The 18,316-nt window shown below is 45.8% G+C and overlaps 1 protein-coding gene across 3 annotated transcripts; it reads left to right on the plus strand.

Annotated features, from left to right (window-relative positions):
* Positions 1–825: 825 nt before the first annotated feature.
* NIT2 (nitrilase family member 2) lies at positions 826–18,090 on the plus strand. 3 transcript variants are annotated; one of them, XM_055259085.2, is made up of 10 exons: positions 826–918; positions 4,449–4,567; positions 5,477–5,597; positions 7,343–7,431; positions 8,280–8,373; positions 8,876–8,950; positions 11,509–11,587; positions 13,611–13,709; positions 16,008–16,063; positions 16,413–18,090. In XM_055259085.2, the coding sequence occupies exons 1-10, from the start codon at positions 912–914 to the stop codon at positions 16,502–16,504; spliced, it is 831 nt and encodes a 276-aa protein (XP_055115060.1). In that variant the 5' UTR covers positions 826–911; the 3' UTR covers positions 16,505–18,090. The 3 variants fall into 3 exon arrangements, with proteins under 3 accessions (XP_055115060.1, XP_063486661.1, XP_055115059.1); XM_055259084.2 differs by lacking the exon at positions 826–918 and adding an exon at positions 946–1,301; XM_063630591.1 differs by lacking the exons at positions 16,008–16,063; positions 16,413–18,090 and adding an exon at positions 13,837–14,484 and having other exon boundaries at positions 849–918.
* Positions 18,091–18,316: the final 226 nt, after the last annotated feature.

Raw genomic sequence — 18,316 nt, forward strand, 5'->3', positions numbered from 1 at the left:
GCGCAGCAGCTCACGCCTATAATCCCAGCACTTTGGGAGGCTAAGGCAGTAGGGTCTCGAGCTCAGGAGTTTGAGACCAGCCAGGGCAAAATAGCAAGGCCCCACCTCTATTAAAAGTAAAAAACTTAAAAAAAAAGAAAAAAGAAAAAGAAATAGCTAGGCGTGGTGGTGTGTGCCTGTAGTCCCAGCTACTTGGGAGGCTGAGGACGGAGGATCGCTTGAGCCCGGAGGTTGAGGCTACAATGAGCTGAGACTGCTGCACTGTACTCCTGACGGGGTGACAGAGTGAGATCCTGTCTAAAACAAACAAAACAAAAAAGAATATTAGCAAAGAGATGACAATGTATTCGAGGACTGACTTGTTGAGGGCATGGCGTTGAACCCTCAGCATCTTTCCCGTTGGCCTAGCAGCCTTGTAGTCAGATTTTACAGACGTCTCGCGTGCCTAAACCAACCAGGGTAATTCCGTTCCCGTCACAGCGACTTGTTCAAATAGCTCAAGCCCATCAGCATACGGTGTCAACCTGGCCACAGAGGTGATTCAACCAGCTAGAAGTTCAGTCCTTTTGCGGAGAATCAGCAAACGCTACAAATCAGGGCTTTCCTTCCTGAAAAGTCTGGTTGTTAGACATTCACCAGCACACCACCTCGACTTACGCCGTTCCCTTTTGCCCTTTGCCTTTCGAGGCATGCTTTTTCCGGACTGTGTTGTAATTAACCATTTCTCGTTGGTCCGTCTTGGTGTTCCAGGCGCACTGGAATGAACTCAGACCCCTCTCCTCCGGGCCGGGACCGGGGGGAGTGGGGGGGGTGGGGCTTCTGACGCGGGCCCCGCCCACCGTAGCGTCGCCGCGGTCCGCTCGGTCTCCAGCGCTCAGTCCGCGCCGCAGGTGGTGCTTGTCGGGAGAGCCATGACCTGTAAGTGGCGCGTCCGCGCGCTGCAGCTCGAGTTCGGGCCGCGGTGGGGAGGCTTTGGAGCGGCGCCGGCGGTGGCTCGGCCAGCTCAGCCCCTCCGCCCCGCGTCCCCGCCGGGCGCGGCCTTCCCTGACGCGGGCGTCCGCGTGGGTCCGGGATCGCGTGGCCGGGCGGCCGGGCGCACTGCCGGGATTCCAGGCTTCCGGAGTGGCGGGCGAGGCCCAGAAAGCACCAGGCCACCCGGGCCGCGCCGGCACCCGCCGCGTCCTGCTTGACAGAGGCTGATGGACGTGTATTTCTCGACGGTGTGGGCCGCGGTGGTAGGATCCCACTCCCTTGGGTGTTTTCAAGTTGCATGACCTCCTCCAGCCCCGCCCTGCACAAAGGTGCCCAGGCGGTTCTTCCTCTCCCCACTCACTTTCCAGCTCCAGATTTTGCCTTGGATTCTTGCTGTGTCACTTTGTTCAGTGACTTTGTGCAGCTTTCCCCCTGCAAGTCCCCTGTTTCTTTATTTGTAAAATGATGTTAATGATACCTCACAGAAGTTTATGTGTGAAGGACCTGGCACATTGCTTTAAATGTTATTCCTTTGTTGTTTCCTTGGCTCGCAGTATTTTATTCTTTCCCCCCTCCCCCTTAGTAAGGTCTTCGTTGTTAGATTATGATGAATATTAGGGCAGCCTTAAAAGTCATTGTGTCTTCACTTTACAGATGAGATGGAGTGACTGGCATCTCTTCCTCAGCATGAGGAACTGCCCGGTGGCGGGGTTTCCCTCCTGCAGCATGTCTGTAGAGTGGGTCATTTGCAGAATGACAGGCAGTCCTAAGCTTAGTTGAGGACCCCGCCCTTGTGGGTGAGATGTGTAGGAGAGGAAGCCATCAGCATAGCCATGGTGAGCTTTATCTTTCCCACCCTCAGAAGCACAGACATGGCTCACGCCTGTAATCCCAACAGTTTGGGAGGCTGAGGCACGAGGATCGCTTGAGCTCAGGTGTCAAGAGTTGGAGACCAGCCTGGGCAACATGGCGACACTTTGTCTGTACTAAAAAATACAAAATTAGCCCGGCGTGGTGGCACGCCCCTGTAGTCCGAAGCTACTTGGGAAGCTGAGGAGGGAGAATGGCTTAACCCCGGGAAATGGAGGGGAGACATTTAGTGGATTTATCTGCTGTTCTGATAACAGCTCAAAATATCCATTTGCCCCAGAATAATCCCAGCTTTTATTTCCTGTGTTAGTTTCCCTTCAGATTCTGTAACTACTTAGCAGGCTGCCTTCAGGGTTAAATTTAGTACTTCTCACTATATTTAGGATAGATCGAGGAATGGGACGCCTGAGTTTTCCTTTTAGTTAGCCCTGAGCCAAACAGGCCTTCATCAGAGGCCAGGGTTTATCATTGTTTCCTTTTCTGGAGACATTTGCATTGTTACAGGAGGCACCCAAAAGAGATAGCTCTTTAATGGTAGGATTTTCAGACTCGAGCAGAGGTGGGATGGGGAGTTCGGGCAGGCCATTACTAATAATTCCTGAAATTTTGCAGAGCTTCATAGATTATAATGTGCTTTGGATCCTTTACTGCGGCGTCCATGAGCAGGAACTATGTATCCATCAGGGTCCAGGCAGGACATGGAAACAACACTAGTAACTCGAACAAGGAAAATTATGTATTTATTTATTTATTTTGGAGACTGAGTCTCATTCTGTCCTCCAGGCTGGAGTGCAGTGGCGCAATCTCAGCTCACTGTAACCTCCAGCTCCCAGGTTCAAGTGATTCTCCTGCCTCAGCCTCCTGAGTAGCTGGGATTACAGGCGCCCACCACCACACCCGGCTAATTTTTGTATTTTTAGTAGAGACGGAGTTTCACCATATTGGCCAGGCTGATCTGAAACTCCTGACCTCAGGTGATCCACCTGCCTTGGCCTCCCAAAGTGCTGGGATTACAGGCTTGAGCCATCACACCTGGCGGAAAATTTTATATAAAAAATTATTATCTGTGCGAGGTCAGGAGATCAAGACCATCCTGGTGAACATGGTGAAACCCCATCTCTACTAAAAATACAAAAAAAATTAGCCAGGCATGGTGGCGGGCGCCTGTAGTCCCAGCTGCTCGGGAGGCTGAGGCAGGAGAATGGCGTGAACCCAGGAGGCAGAGCTTGCAGTGAGCCGAGATCGCACCACTGCACTCCAGCCTGGGCGACAGGGCAAGACTCCGTCTCAAAAAAAAAAAAAAAAAAAATTATTATCTGGCCAGGTGTGGTGGCTTATGCTTGTAATCCCAGCAGTTTGAGAGGCTGAGGCAGGAGGATCGCTTGAGCCCAGGAGTTTGAGACCAGCCTGGGCAACAAAGTGAGACCCTGTCTCTACAAATAATTAAAAAATTAGCCAGGCATGGTGGTGCATACCTGTGGTCCCAGCTACATGAGAGGCTGAGACAAGAGGATTGCCTGAACCCAGGAGGTCGAGGCTGCATTGAACCATGTTTGTGCCACTGCACTCCAGCCTAGGCGACAGAACAAGACCCTGCCTCAAAATTAAAAATATTAGCTAATGGAAAGTGATTATCATAAAAGCTAAAAGGGAACTTTAAAGAACAGAAGAAAAGCAAATATGATGTATAGCTACTACCTCCAGGAAGAAATAAGCTTGGAAGAGCCCCCAGCCTCCTTGCTCCAGGGCTGAGCACAGACCTTGTCAGGGCTGGCTACATAATTTGTGGGGCCCAGTCCCCTTGTTCAGATAGCAAGAGAAAAGTGCTGTTAGCCTTTCCTTCTGCAGTATCTCTCTCAACCTCTCGTGGTGTTATTTGCCGTTTAATGTCATGTTCTCTTGGACACAGGAATATTTACGGGGTAAGTGCAGACTTTTACAGGTGCCTGGGACCCCTGTCCTGTGAGTAGGCATGTGTGCAGCTCACTGGCTGCCAGGTTTTCCGTCTGCCAGCGGCAGGATTGATGTTCTGTGACCCAGCCAGTAGTGGGGTCTGAGACAGACATCTTCCCTTCCTATGAGCTGGGCTGCTCGTGGGAAGCATGTGAGCAACTTCCAAGGAATCGCACTTTCTGTGCTGGGACATACTCAGTATATGGATTGGAGGTAGACGAGAGGCCCAAGAACAAATAGTAAGGGACAGGGCCATATTCAAACCCAGTCTTTGTACTTTAAGCCATTTAACTCCCTACACTGCGTAGTAAGAAGCTGGTTCACTCTAGATTCTTGTGCCTGGCATGGGACTTTGCCCATGGATATTGCTCTATCTCTAGACAGACTTTAGACTATTGACATTTTGGACAGGATAATTCTTTGTTGTGTTTTGGAGGAGGTTGTCCTATGCATTGTAGGAAGTTTGGCAGTATTCTTGGTCTCTATTCATTAGATGCCACTCACACCTCATCAGTTGTGGCATCAAAGGTATCTTCAGACATTGTCAGATGTCCCCCAGGGGACATAATTGCCTTCCATTTGAGAACCATGGCTCTGTCTGAATCCAGCAGTTCAATCTTCTGACAGCTGTTTTCTTTTGTCTTTGTCCTCAGCTTTCCGCTTGGCCCTCATCCAGCTTCAGATTTCTTCCATCAAATCAGATAACGTCACTCGTGCTTGTAGCTTCATCCGGGAGGCAGCAACGCAAGGAGCCAAAATAATTTCTTTGCCGGTCAGTATGGGGGCAGCTGTTCTGTTCTGGCCACAGTGTTTGCTAGCTCTGGTTGTCCTCTTGTATCCTGGGGTCCAGCAGTGTCCCTTGGAGCCCATAGATTGTTCCGTGTTTGACTGGAGGATGACCTTAGCAAGGGTCTTTGTGAGATAGGATGTGCCAACACGGTCATAGGTCTTTAGCTTTTGGATTTTCCTCCTTGTTCAGATGGGGAAGCCAAAATCCTAGTATATTGAGGGACATAGGGAAAACTAAAATACTCAGTGCTTGGATACTTTGTTCTTTATATAACTAAGTCTTTATAGAACCAGAACATGTTGGTTTTAGCACTAAGCCTCCAACATTTTTTGTTTTAAATGAGCTCTGGGAGAACTCATGTGACTTGTCTCCTCTAACCCACTAGGCTAGCTTTGTAGTCTTACCTGTGGCTACAGGCTCTTTACCCTTGAGATGTCAGTGTTTTTCTTATTAGCTGTGTTTTTTTTTTTTTTTTGAGACGGAGTCTCACTCTGTTGCCCAGGCTGGAGTGCAGTGGCGGGATCTCGGCTCACTGCAAGCTCCGCCTCCCGGGTTCATGCCATTCTCCTGCCTCAGCCTCCCGAGTAGCTGGGACTACAGGCGCCCGCCACGACGCCCGGCTAATTTTTTTTTTTGTATTTTTAGTAGAGACAGGGTTTCACCATGTTAGCCAGGATGGTCTCAATCTCCTAACCTCGTGATCCACCTGCCTCGGCCTCCCAAAGTGCTGGGATTACAGGTGTGAGCCACCGCGCCCGGCCTCTTATTAGCTGTGTTTTAACCCTTTGACTGAAAGCAGAGCTAGAAGCAGCAGCTATGGCCTCTTACAGCAGAACTTTAAAGTGGGTGGGTGTTTTGATCTTTTTTTTTTCTCTGCCAATATTTTTCTAGGAATGCTTTAATTCTCCATATGGAACGAAATATTTTCCTGAATATGCAGAGAAAATTCCTGGTGAATCCACACAGAAGCTTTCTGAAGTAGCAAAGGAATGCAGCATATATCTCATTGGAGGTAACTTCCTACCCACAAGGTATAATGACCAAAACATTAAAAACATCTGAGTGAGCCAGATGTGGTGGCTTGCGCCCGTATTCCCTACTTGGGAAGCTTCAGCTTGGGAGGCTGAAGCGGAGAGCTTCTTTTTCTTATTTATTTATTTATTTATTTTGAGGTGAGGTCTTGCTTTGTCACCCGTGCTAGAGTGCAGTGGTGTGATCATGGCCCACTGCAGCCTCACCCTACCAGGCTCAAGTGATTCTCCTACCTCTTAGCCTCCTGAGTAGCTAGGACTGCAGGTGTGCACCACCATGCCTGGCTGATTTTTGTATTTTTTTTTTTTTTTGGAGACGGGGTCTCGCTCTGTCAGCCAGGCTGGAGTGCAGTGGCACGATCTCGGCTCACTGCAAGCTCCGCCTCCCGGGTTCACGCCATTCTCCTGCCTCAGCCTCTCCGAGTAGCTGGGACTACAGGTGCCCGCCACCACGCCTGGCTAATTTTTTTTGTATTTTTTAGTAGAGACGGGGTTTCACCATGGTCTCAATCTCTTGATCCACCCGCCTCGGCCTCCCAAAGTGCTGGGATTACAAGCGTGAGCCACTGCGCCCGGCCTATTTTTGTATTTTTTTTGTAAAGACGGGGTTTCACCATGTTGCCCAGGCTGGTTTTGAACTCCTAGGCTCAAGCAGTCTGCCCACCTTGACCTTCCAAAGTGCTAGGATTACAGGCGTGAACCATCATGCCAGGACTATTTTTAACTATACTAATAGAAGATTGAGAAAAAATTTTTTTTTTTCATAGAGTCCACATACATAAAGGTAGCTTTATTTTTGTGGTTTTGGAATAAATGTTTAAAGGTTTTATTTGCTTAAATAAAAAATAAACACAGAAAAATTTCTGCAAATATAGCAAATAAGTGCCAGGCGTGGTGGCTCACGCTTGTAATCCCAGCACTTTGGGAGGCCGAGGCGGGTAGATCACGAGGTCAGGAGATCGAGACCACGGTGAAACCCCGTCTCTACTAAAAATACAAAAAAATTAGCCGGGCGTGGTGGCGGGTGCCTGTAGTCCCAGCTACTCGGAGAGGCTGAGGCAGGAGAATGGCGTGAACCCAGGAGGCGGAGCTTGCAGTGAGCCGAGATTGGCCACTGCACTCCAGCCTGGGCAACAGAGCGAGACTCCATCTCAAAAAAAAAAAAAAAAAAAAATAGCAAATAAAATTTTTTCTGTGTGATGATATATTAAGAATTAGAAATGAAGGCAAAGCAAGGAGCCTGGAGATGAAACTGCATTCAGTGATGGAGAGGCTTCTGACTTTACATTCTGGTCTTTTGGGATACAGTTTTGTTGCAGGACCTGGTGAATTCAAGTTAAGCTATGGGAAATTTTTCATTTTGCCCTAATGTTACAGATTAAGTGTTGCTCAAGATCATGGCTGAATTTCAGGAACAGTTTGGTTATTTTTTAAACCTGTCTTTGGCATCTAACCTAATCATATCCTATCTACACTCTGGAGTTTATCTCTGAAAGATCGTATTCAAGAAGGAAAAAAAAAACCATGATTAAATAACCCATAGAAGGGAATACTTATTCTGTATTATAGAATGAGATGTTGCCTTATTGTAAAAACAAAATGAATAAACAAACCGTAAAAGATGGGTTTTTTATTTTTGGACCCAAGTTATCAGGCTTTTATCCCTTTCTCGCAAAAGAATTGCTCTATTCTTTTTCTTATGGTATGTTTCTTCTCTCAATGAAAGGCTCTATCCCTGAAGAGGATTCTGGGAAATTATATAACACCTGTGCTGTGTTTGGGCCTGATGGAACTTTACTAGCAAAATACAGAAAGGTAAGTAGGAAGTGTGGCATAAGAATTTGTTATCTTTAAGCCAGCAACAATGTGTGGAAAAAAAAAAAAAGAATTTGCTATGAAGTCCCTTAGTTCCTCTCATTGTATCACACATGTATTAGGGTTTTGACTGATTGGCACAGGTTGTCATTCTTGGCCATTTGCATCTTTATATAAGTTTTAGACTTAGCCTGTCAATTTCTGCAAAGGAACAACCTATAGTAATTTTTTTTTTTTTTTTGGACGGAATCTCGCTCTGGCGCCCAGGCTGGAGCATAGTGGCGCAATCTTGGCTCACTGCAAGCTCTGCCTCCTGGGTTCACACCATTCTCCTGCCTCAGCCTCCCAAGTAGCTGGGACTACAGGCGCCCACCAACACGCCCGGCTAATTTTTTGTATTTTTAGTAGAGATGGGGTTTCACTGTGTTAGCCAGGATGGTCTCAATCTCCTGACCTTGTGATCCGCCCGCCTCGGCCTCCCAAAGTGCTGGGATTACAGGCATGAGCCACCATGTCTGGCCTGATTCTGAGAAGTCTTTATTTAGCATTTATATTTTTAAAAAGCAACATATTAGTTACCTCCCATGAGAAACCTAGAGGTCGATTTGCATACCACATAGAAAATAGGGGTTGCAAAAGGTACAGCATCATTTTTCCAGTTCCCTGTGGTAGAATTCATTTTGATAAGTTGTCAACCAGCTTGTGGGGTGGATTATGAGCAGTTTGGGGTTGCTGTTTGTATAGTTGATCTTAGAGCACCTTCCATATCTGCCCAGGGAAAGATATTGTCATTACTGCCATGGACCCTGCTGGAAAAGAGGTAACCAAATCCATTATTTGTGATGCAGATCCATCTGTTTGACATTGATGTTCCTGGAAAAATTACATTTCAAGAATCTAAAACATTGAGTCCGGGTGATAGTTTCTCCACATTTGATACTCGTATGTACCAGATAAGTTTGCCTCTTTAGCAATCTCAGTAGAAGACAATCAGGTATTTATTTCTTTTTTGTCTCTCTCCAATTTCTTCACATAGCCTAACTGAAAGACCATAAGTGAGAAAGGCAGAGAATCATCACAGATCTGGAAAGTTCGGGCTTATTTGAGAACTAAGGATTTGACACGATTTTGCCCTTTGATTTGATTGTAGCTCCCTGTTATGGCTTTCAGAGTATACCTATTAGGCTACGGTTGAGTACCTCTCATCTAGATAATAAGCATTCAATTAGAATGAATTTCTCATCTTTACTCTGCTGATGTAAATGATGTCTTTATGAGAGGAAGTCCAAGTAGGAATGAGCTAGTAAATTATCTCTATCCTCAGGTCCTGTGTTAATTTATCCCTGTCAGTGTTTTGTGATCATTAAGTCATGGAGGATTTCCCCTGCCACACCATGCTGTAGGGAGTTAACTTTTCATTTGTGCATTTTCTGTTTGGAAACAGCTTACTGCAGAGTGGGTCTGGGCATCTGCTACGACATGCGGTTTGCAGAGCTTGCACAAATCTACGCACAGAGAGGTGAGGCAGTGCAACAGCTGTGTTATGTGGGTGCTTGGAGGCTTGGTTCTAGGCTGGTCTATGTGGGATCCTTAGTCAAGAAAAGCTGGGAGAGGGCTCTTTAACTTCTCCATCTTCAGCCCTTTCACCCCCATGAGGCTTCCCAGACTTTTGCTGCGTATGGATGACAGGGTTTTTCGGGGGTTGTAATTAAACACATCATGTAGCTAAGGTAGGAGCTGTGCTCCTAAAGGTCTGGTCTACCCTTGAGTCCTTCTTGTTACTGTGTTTGGAGAGTCACTTGAAGCCCAGTAGAAATGAAGTGGATTTCACCACTCAGTACCCCTTAGACATTGGGTACAGTAGAAATGCGGTCTGTGATATTTTGGTCCAGACGAGGAGAAATGTGCCAGTATCTGGGAAGAGCGAGTTCAAAAGATGTGGGTTCTAGTTCCAACTCTTCCCTTTAATTGGCACAGTACTTTGCTAAAATGATTTCACCTCTAGAGCAGTGTGGTTCTCAGTTGAGTCACAGGAATGATATGAGGATTAAGAAGAGAGAACCTATAAAGCCCCTCATGTGGTACTCAACAAATACCAGCATCCTTACTAGACTGCTTGAAGCTACTTGCAAATAGACTGTCACTTAACCAAGTGAAGTGGGTGGAAATGGTTTGACTGCTTGCTCAGAAGGTGGAGGTGCATGGGCTCTGGGCTCAGTAGTCTGTGTTGAGCCATATATCAATAAGCATTCGGGCAACTCCTCTGCCCCTAATTTCTGTTGAAAAGAATTACAAAATACAAAATGTGGTCATTGGCCATGTGGAGCTGACATATGGAGCTGAGAGAAATTTGTTTTTGTTTGTTTGTTTGTTTGTTTTTTTGAGACAGAGTTTAGCTCTTGTCGCCCAGGCTGGAGTGCAATGGTGTGATCTCGACTCACTGCAACCTCCACCTCCCAGGTTCAAATGATTCTCCTGTCTTAGCCTCCTGAGTAGCTGGGATTACAGGTGCCCACCATCAGGCCCAGCTAATTTTTGTATTTTTAGTAGTTATGGGGTTTCACCGTGTTGGCCAGACTGGTCTCGAACTCCTGACCTCAGGTGATCCACCCGCCTCGGCCCCCCAAGTGCTGGGATTACAGGCGTGAGCCGCTGCACCCAGCCAGAACTGAGAGAAATTTGAATGACAGTTCTCTACCTTATTTTTGTTTGTTTGTTTTGAGGCAGGGTCTCACTGTCACCTAGGCTAGAGTGCAGGCATGATCATGGCTCACTGAAGCCTTGGTCTCCTGGGCTCAAGTGATCCTCCCACCTCAGCCTCCCAAGTAGCTGGGACTCTAGGCATGTGCCACCACACCTGGCTAATTTTTAAATTTTTTGTAGAGATGGGGTCTCTGTATGCTGCTCAGGCTTTCTGTACTTTTTTTAAGTGAAGCTCATACCAGTGGGCTAGGGAAGGCCCCCAAACACCAGTATGACCTTGACCCCAGCCAATGTCCATGCTGTTGACACTATTGCAAGAAGGAATTCAAGGATGAGTCAGAAAATAGTGCAAGTATGGAGATTTATTGCAAAGTGAGAAGTACACACTCAAAAAAGGGAGTGTGTGTGTGTACTCAAGAGAGTCATGCGCAAGGAGGTTTGGGCCATCTACCTTTATGGGTTTCCTTTTTTTTTTTTGAAATGGATTCTCAATCTGTTGCCCAGGCTGGAGTGCAGTGGTGCCATCTCGGCTCACTGCAACTGCCGCTTCACAGATTCAAGCAATTCTCCGGCCTCAGCCTCCCCAGTAGCTGGGATTACAGGTGCTTGCCACCACGCCCGGCTAATTTTTTGTATTTTTAGTAGAGGTGGGGTTTCATCATGTTGGCCAGGCTGATCTCGAACTCCTGACCTTAGGTGATCTACCTGCCTCAGCCTCCCAAAGCGCTGGGATTACAGGCATGAGCCACTGCACCCACCACCTTTATGGGTTTCTTTACCAAGGGGTGAAATATTCATGATGCTTCCTAGAAAAAGGTGGAGATTTCTTGGAATTGTGGTGCCACTCATTTTTTCACCAAATACGGGTGTTCCAGAAACTATCATGGCACTGGTGGGTGTGTGATTTAGTATGTTAATAAGCTTATAATGAGGATAATGAGGTCCTAGGTGAAACCTAGGTCAAACCCAGCACCATATTGAGTCCACTGGGTCTTAGCCCTGGTTTCTCAGGGTCTTAGCCCCTAGCTTAGGCAGCTATTTCAACAGTTTCTTTTTGCTAGTCATATGAAACTGCTGCCTGGAATTGTCTGTTCTCTTGCAACCGTCCTGTATTATTTCTGTCTCAAAGTCACATGTGATTTTGGTCATCAACACCACTTTTCTTGTGTGTCCATATGTGTGTGACTTATGTGTTTGTATTAAAGGAATTCAGAGCCATATCTTAATTGCTGCTGGCACTGTCTGACTTGGCTGACATCTTTTTATGTTTGGGAAAGTTTGAGTTCAGTCCCTGCTAGATAAGGAACAGTGGGGAGGACTGGTGGTGTTGGGTGCTCACTGCATCCACTGTTCTTTGGCTTTTCTCTCCCCAAGGCTGCCAGCTGTTGGTATATCCAGGAGCTTTTAATCTGACCACTGGACCAGCCCATTGGGAGTTGCTTCAGCGAAGCCGGTAAGAAAGGAACCATATATTCAAGCCTCTTGGTATGTCCTCTTCGTAGAAAGATTTCCGGTTGGGTGGAGGTGCCAGCCTTCCTGATGTGGATTCTGTCCCTGACTCAGGACGCCCTTGTATCCAAACGCAGTTGGAAAGGATGAAGCTATAAGGAGGACTGCTACTGTGGAGCACTTTCTCCTCAGAAGCCACAATACCAACCTCATGGATTTTGGAAACTGTACTTTTTTTTTTTTTTTTTTTTTTAAGAGACGGGGTCTTACCATTGCCCAGGCTGGAGTGCAGTGGTGTAATCATAGCTCATTACAGCCTTGAAATCCTGGGCTCAAGAGATCGTCCTGCCTCAGCCTCCTGAGTGGCTGGGAGTACAAACATGCACCACCATGCCTGGCTAATTTTTTATTTTTTGTAGAGATAGAGCCTCACTCTGTTGACCAAGCTGGTCTCAATCTCCTGGCCTCAAGTGATCTTCCTGCCTCAGCCTCTTAAAGTGCTGGGATTACAGGCGTGAGCCCCAAGCCCTGCCGGAACTGTGGTTTTGGCATTGTCAATATTTAGTGTGTTAGATGGGTAGGGATTTCATTTTTCTGTGATTAGATGTGGATTGGTCCCTCTTAAGTCAGTTCCAGCAACTTTTACAGAGAAATTGAGAACCACAGAGCTTATGTCTTCAGAGCCCCAGAAGCCAATGAAAAGGCAGGGATTAGTTTAGCTTGACCTAGGGAGAGATTTGTGGTCTGTACCCAGCTGATTCTATGCCATTCAGATCAGGATGCTTATCCTACCCCCTCCTTCACACCATCCTACTAGTCCTGAGGGTACTGTGCCAAGAAACTCATTAGAAGCTCTTGTTCTTCTAACCTATAACTCCAGGGCTTTGCACAAGCATCTTTGGCAGGTCACAGGTGCCTTTCCTTAGTCTTCTAAGGCTGAGAGGTGGTGAAGGGCAAATAGCATAGGTGGGCATAAGATGGAAGGGAAAATGAATGTGACTGTGAGTGTGTGAGTGTGTCTGTCTGTCTGTAAAGTGCTCTACAGCCCATGAAGTGCTGGTCTGTGATGATGGTTTTCTTTAGAATTTTTAAAAGTTGAAGTAATACAAAAAAGTGTACTAATTTTAAGCACATAGGTTGGTGAATTTTTGTGTATTCACCTGCCACCAAGATGAACATACAGAACACTTCCAGCCCCCGAGGATGCTCCCTTTTCTGCCCCTTTCTAGTCAATACTCCTCTCTCTGCCTAGAGGTAGCTGCTATTCTCACTTCTAGAGATGGTGGTAATTTTTAATGGAAGGGAAAGAGGTTTTAGCTGGTTGCATGGTGGAAGATGGGGGTAGGGGTATAAGATGCCATGAATATTAATGAAGGTACAGTTTTGTCAAAAGTAAGAAAAGTTTCTGGGATACTGAGGTGACCCAGCATGGGTCTATTAAGTCTAGAGGGCTCTGATGTGAGGTGGTTTGGTGTACCTGGACTGCGAGCTGCAATTTTTGTTCTATTTGAGGTGGTGGGACTGCCACCATGGGCATGGAAGCGCCATGTGGCCTGCAAGGTATATTGCTCTCATAAGGCCACTCCATTCTCTCCGGCCACCTTGACTTGCTTTAACCAGAGAAGCTCTTCTCTTATGTTAGCTTATGGCAGGGTTTCTCAGCAGCGGCACTGTTGAAATTTAGGTGTGTAATTCTTTGTGTGGGGGCTGTCCTGTGCATGGTAGGATGTTTAGCAGCATCCCTGGCCTCTACCTGCTTGATGTCAGTAGCATCTACTTAGTCATGACAGTCAGGAAGATCTCCAGACATTGTCAAATTTGGTGGGCAACATTGCTCCTTGCTGACAACCACTGGCTTATGCAGTAAGGTAACTTTTTAAAGAGAAGGTTCCATGGTTCTGGCTTCCTTCTACATCTGAGTTAGCCTGAACTATCCTATTTTTAAAAAGAAGGATCTATCTACTTGGGTTAGAAAAATGTCAGATTTATAATGTATGATTTACCTCTTTCCTGTCTGTTGACTACAGGGCTGTTGATAATCAGGTGTACGTGGCCACAGCCTCTCCTGCCCGGGATGACAAAGCCTCTTATGTTGCCTGGGGACACAGCACCGTGGTGAACCCTTGGTGAGTGAGGCTAAGTGAGAACAGGCTCAGTTGGAGCTTGAGTGGTGGCTCGCTGGCAAATGGGTTTTCTGGTTCCTGAGCAGCGAGGCGCCACTTCTCACTCCCATTTCCCCACATATCCTGCCAGCTTTCTGCCTGTCTCTGTGAGAGGAGCTTCCATTTGAAAACCATGTGAGAAACAAATCACCTTGCCCTCATGATCAAGCGCTTGGCCTTAGCCCTCTTCTGAGTTTCTGGTGACCTTCACTGTCAGTCATACTTGGATCACATGGGGAAACAAGGCAGCAGTGACAGGCAGGTTGTAGTAAGAGACTCTGAAATTTTTGGTTAAAATGTAAGTTGGCTGACTAGTCCCAGGGTAGGGATGAGTTACAAGGTGAGGACTTTGCTCCCAGCATAATGATCAGAGGAGCAGTCAGGATGGGTTCAATAAGTGAAACTATGACCCTGTCCCCGACAAAAGGGTGAAGCATTTTATTACTCAGTGCAGCCAGCACATAAGCCTGCCCAGACACAAGTACAGTCATACGCTCATATGCATTCCTTACAGTCTACATTTGTACAGTTTACATCCTACTTTCACAACATGGTCTCAACTTGAACTCTCAGGAAATTGTTCTTATTAAGCCCAGTTTATAGATGGTAGAATTACAGAGGAAGCGGCTGGAATTCCAGATGTAGCAGCTAGACCTAGTGTTTGAATCCAGGACATTCGCCTTCAGAACTTGGATGTATTCCACACTAGTTCTCTGTACGAAAGCACGCACACACACTGGTATGTATGTCTACATTTCAGGATGAGTATACCAGTAACAAGACTGAGAAGAGTTAAATGTTACTGTGGGGTTCCTGTGGGTTCTCTTTTCTGCCTTTATAGGTAGGGCTCAGAGCTCCATGTGTGTGGTGGGGAGGCCTTGGAAGACATGACTAGTGTGAGATTCCAGTTGGCCTCCTGCACATTAGGCTTGGAGACATTAAAGGACTAAGTTGACTTGAAAATGTTCTTGAACTTGCATCAAGTTGCACTGTCCAGAAATCTTTGAATGCCAGGGCAAATGGGGAAGAATCAGAAAAGAATTCAGTTACATGTCATAAATGGTGGTGCTTGTAGCCCATTTGTGCCAAAAGTCTGTTTGTGGCTATCTGGTAAACAGAATCAGTTGTTATGTCAGATTATTTTGGAGAAGCTTCATTTCTCTAGATAAGGGTTTGAACCCTTGCTCTGGGCCAAGAGACTAGACACTGGAGATAGTTTTTTTTTTTTTTTTTTTTTTTTTTTTTTTGAGATGGAGTTTCACTCTGTTGCCCAGGCTGGAGTGCAGTGGTGCGATCTCAGCTTACTGCTGCAACCTCTGCCTCCCGGGTTCGAGCCATTCTCCTGCCTCAGCCTCTGAGTAGCTGAGTTTACAGGTGCACTCGGTTAAATTAAGCCAACTTAAATTTTAACTGAGTGGCTGAGATTACAGGTGCCCAGATAATTTTTGCATTTTTAGTACTGATGGGGTTTCGCTTTGTTAGCCAGGCTGGTCTCGATCTCCTGACCTCAAGCGATCCAACCACCTTGGCCTCCCAAAGTGCTGGGGTTACAGGCATGAGCCACCGCACCCTTCCTGGAGATAGTTTTACAGGTCAGCCTTACCCTGGATTTATGAAGGAGTGTGGCTGTTCCCTAGTGCAAGGCTCCTGCCAGTGTGAGGTTACCCTCCATCCCCCCGTGCCACTTCTACCCAGTCGCCAGAGGGTGAACTCTTTCCCTCAAATCTGAAACTGAAGCCCATTAACTCAGGGGTTCAGGCATCACAGCCACCAGGGCAGAGACCCCAGCAGATCTGGGACCCTGCCTAGGCCCAGCTTCACCACTCTCAGGTAGGGTAGCAGCCCAGGCAGGTATGAAGAGCGGGTCTAGACTGCCCTCGTAAAGCGGTCCACTGAAATGCACTCGTGAGGGCATGAGATGGAGCTTCCTGTTGATGGTAGGTAGCTCTATTGCCAGATCTTTATAATCATCAGATAACCACCGTCTCCTAGTGGTTTGCAATTTATGAAACATGATCCATAATTTTATCACTAAGCCCTCACAGAGCTCTTATTTCCACTTTATAGATTAGGAAATGGAGATTTAAAATACCTTCCCATAAGGTCACAGAGCTATTTAAATGATAGAACATAAATCTGTACAACTACCTTCTTGTTTTCAATCTCAACCCTTTGGCCTGTGAGCTTGGGAGGAAAAAACAGAGACCTTGAATATCACCAAACATCAGTGAATCCACTCATTCTCTTCTGCATCTTTTTCAGGGGGGAGGTCCTAGCCAAAGCTGGCACAGAAGAAGCAATCGTGTATTCAGACATAGGTAAGATTTTCCTGGGCATGGTTTAGGTCTCTGATGTCCCTATTGTTCTGAGGCCAGACTCCATGGCTGGGAAGTCCCTGTCATTTGGAGGGGTTCCTTTATGCCCCTCCTCATTGATCTCCGGGGATATTCTAGGGTCTGGTTCTGTGGCCAATCCCTGGGGAGTATATCAGCTTGAATTTTCTTGGTTTGGTTTGAAATGATGCCAGGCCATCTGTGCACCTAGATAAGACCTATGTTACTAAGTTACTTACTAAGACTCTGGTGGTTTATACAGTCTGGGGAAGAAGTCCCCTTGGTTAGTGAGGAGCTGCAAATTATTAATAGTGCACTCTCCTGTTTTTTGCAGACCTGAAGAAGCTGGCTGAAATACGCCAGCAAATCCCCGTTTTTAGACAGAAGCGATCAGACCTCTATGCTGTGGAGATGAAAAAGCCTTAAAGTTTATATTTCTAATGTGTCACAGAACAGGAAGATATGATTCTACAACATAATCAACTCCCTATTAAATTCTTTGATGAAGATTTTTTTTTTTTAATTTAGCCTTTTCCTTCCTAGGTTCTCTATTGAGATGAGAAAGCCTCATTATGCTGACATTTTCCACACCACATTAAATAGTTAAGAAGGATGTAGCCTGGAGCCGGAGAGCAGAAAGCTGGGCTGGTTCTGAAGCTTCTTCCATACTTAAGTTGCCTCCAAGCAGTTTGTGAAAGTATCAGATCTTGGTATCCTGGTGACTGATTCACCTAATATAAATATATTTGTATCATGAACCTCTTATCCCATTGCTGGAGTTGGAATCTCCGTCATCTAGAAAACGTGATCTGGTGCTATTCTTTTCCAAGCAGTACCTTGAAGTTCCATTTTTGGTTCATGGGTAGCTATAGAATGCAAGGTGATACATCTTTGGTGTTTGCCAGGGAAGTCGGCAGCCCCACCCCTCCTACCAGCCTTTGCACTCTTCAAATTTAAAAAGGAGCCACTCATCAACCCCCGGCCCTTCTGGTCTTAGAGGAAGGACTGGGCCAACAAAGAATACCATGGGAGAATGGCAGTGGTGGCATTTAGTGAAGACAATTTAGTATGTATCTCTGCAAAAGATTTTTTTGATAGCGTTCAGTGTCTGAAAGTCCCATTATTTTTCTTTTTTCTTTTTCCCCAGTAACACTTTCTAGCTCCACAGATAAGGAATCACTGAACCTAGTAGTTCTTAGACAGCTTGGTTTGAGAATCCTTTTGCGGTTAAAAATTAGGGACTGAGCCAGGCGCAGTAGCATGCACCTGTAGTCCTAGCTACATTGGAGGCTGAGGCAGGAGGATCCCTTGAGTCCACAAGTTTGAGTTCAGCCAGAGACCCTATCTCACTATATGTCTGTATCTCAAAGACTTCAATGGGTTTTTGCTTACTTGGGCCAGTAATTGTTTAACAACCAGCTATTTGAGAAAAATCCCCGATTTTGCTGCTTTTCATCGTATAAATACTTAACCATGGCTGAGTTCAAGCTATCTGCATGACACCTCTAAACATAGAGTTGGGAATAGATGTGCACAATCCGCTCTTGGGAGCTGGTGCAATCCTGCTGTAGCACACCACTGGTTTAAGATAGATCTATCATATAGCTATTTACCATTTACCATATCGGAAAGTAAAATGGAGAAAAATTTAAAACACAAGATACATGAGCACACATTCCATTAGCTATAAAGGTGAAGACATGGTGTCATTTAACTTCTGGAAAACAACACTGTGTACTGAGAACAAGAGAAAGACAAATGACTTTTTAAAATTAAGTTTTTAGTTTACAATTGATGCATAATTTTACTTTAAAAAAATAAGTGTGCAATTTGGTAAACTTTGACATATACAGCTATAAACCAATCAAGATAACATATTTACCACCCCCAAAAGTTTCCATGTGCTCTATTATAATCCCTCTGGCTAGTCCTCTGTCAATCACTGATAAATTTCATTACGATAGATTAGCTTGCATTTTCTAAAATTATATAAAAATGGAATCATGCCATTAGTGCTTTTTCTGTATGTCTTCTTTCACTCAAAATCACTTGGAACTCAAAATTACGACTTTCACTCAAAATCACTCAAAATTACATACTCTGTATGTCTTCTTTTACTCGAAATTACTTCTTTCATTTTTAGACAGAAGCAATCAGACCTCAAAATTACTTGGAGAGTCATCTGGTGTGTGCATTAGTAATTCATAATTCATTCCTTTTTTATTGCTGAGTAGTATA

This window comes from Symphalangus syndactylus, chromosome 21, assembly GCF_028878055.3.
Source record: "Symphalangus syndactylus isolate Jambi chromosome 21, NHGRI_mSymSyn1-v2.1_pri, whole genome shotgun sequence".
NCBI lineage: Eukaryota > Metazoa > Chordata > Mammalia > Primates > Hylobatidae > Symphalangus > Symphalangus syndactylus.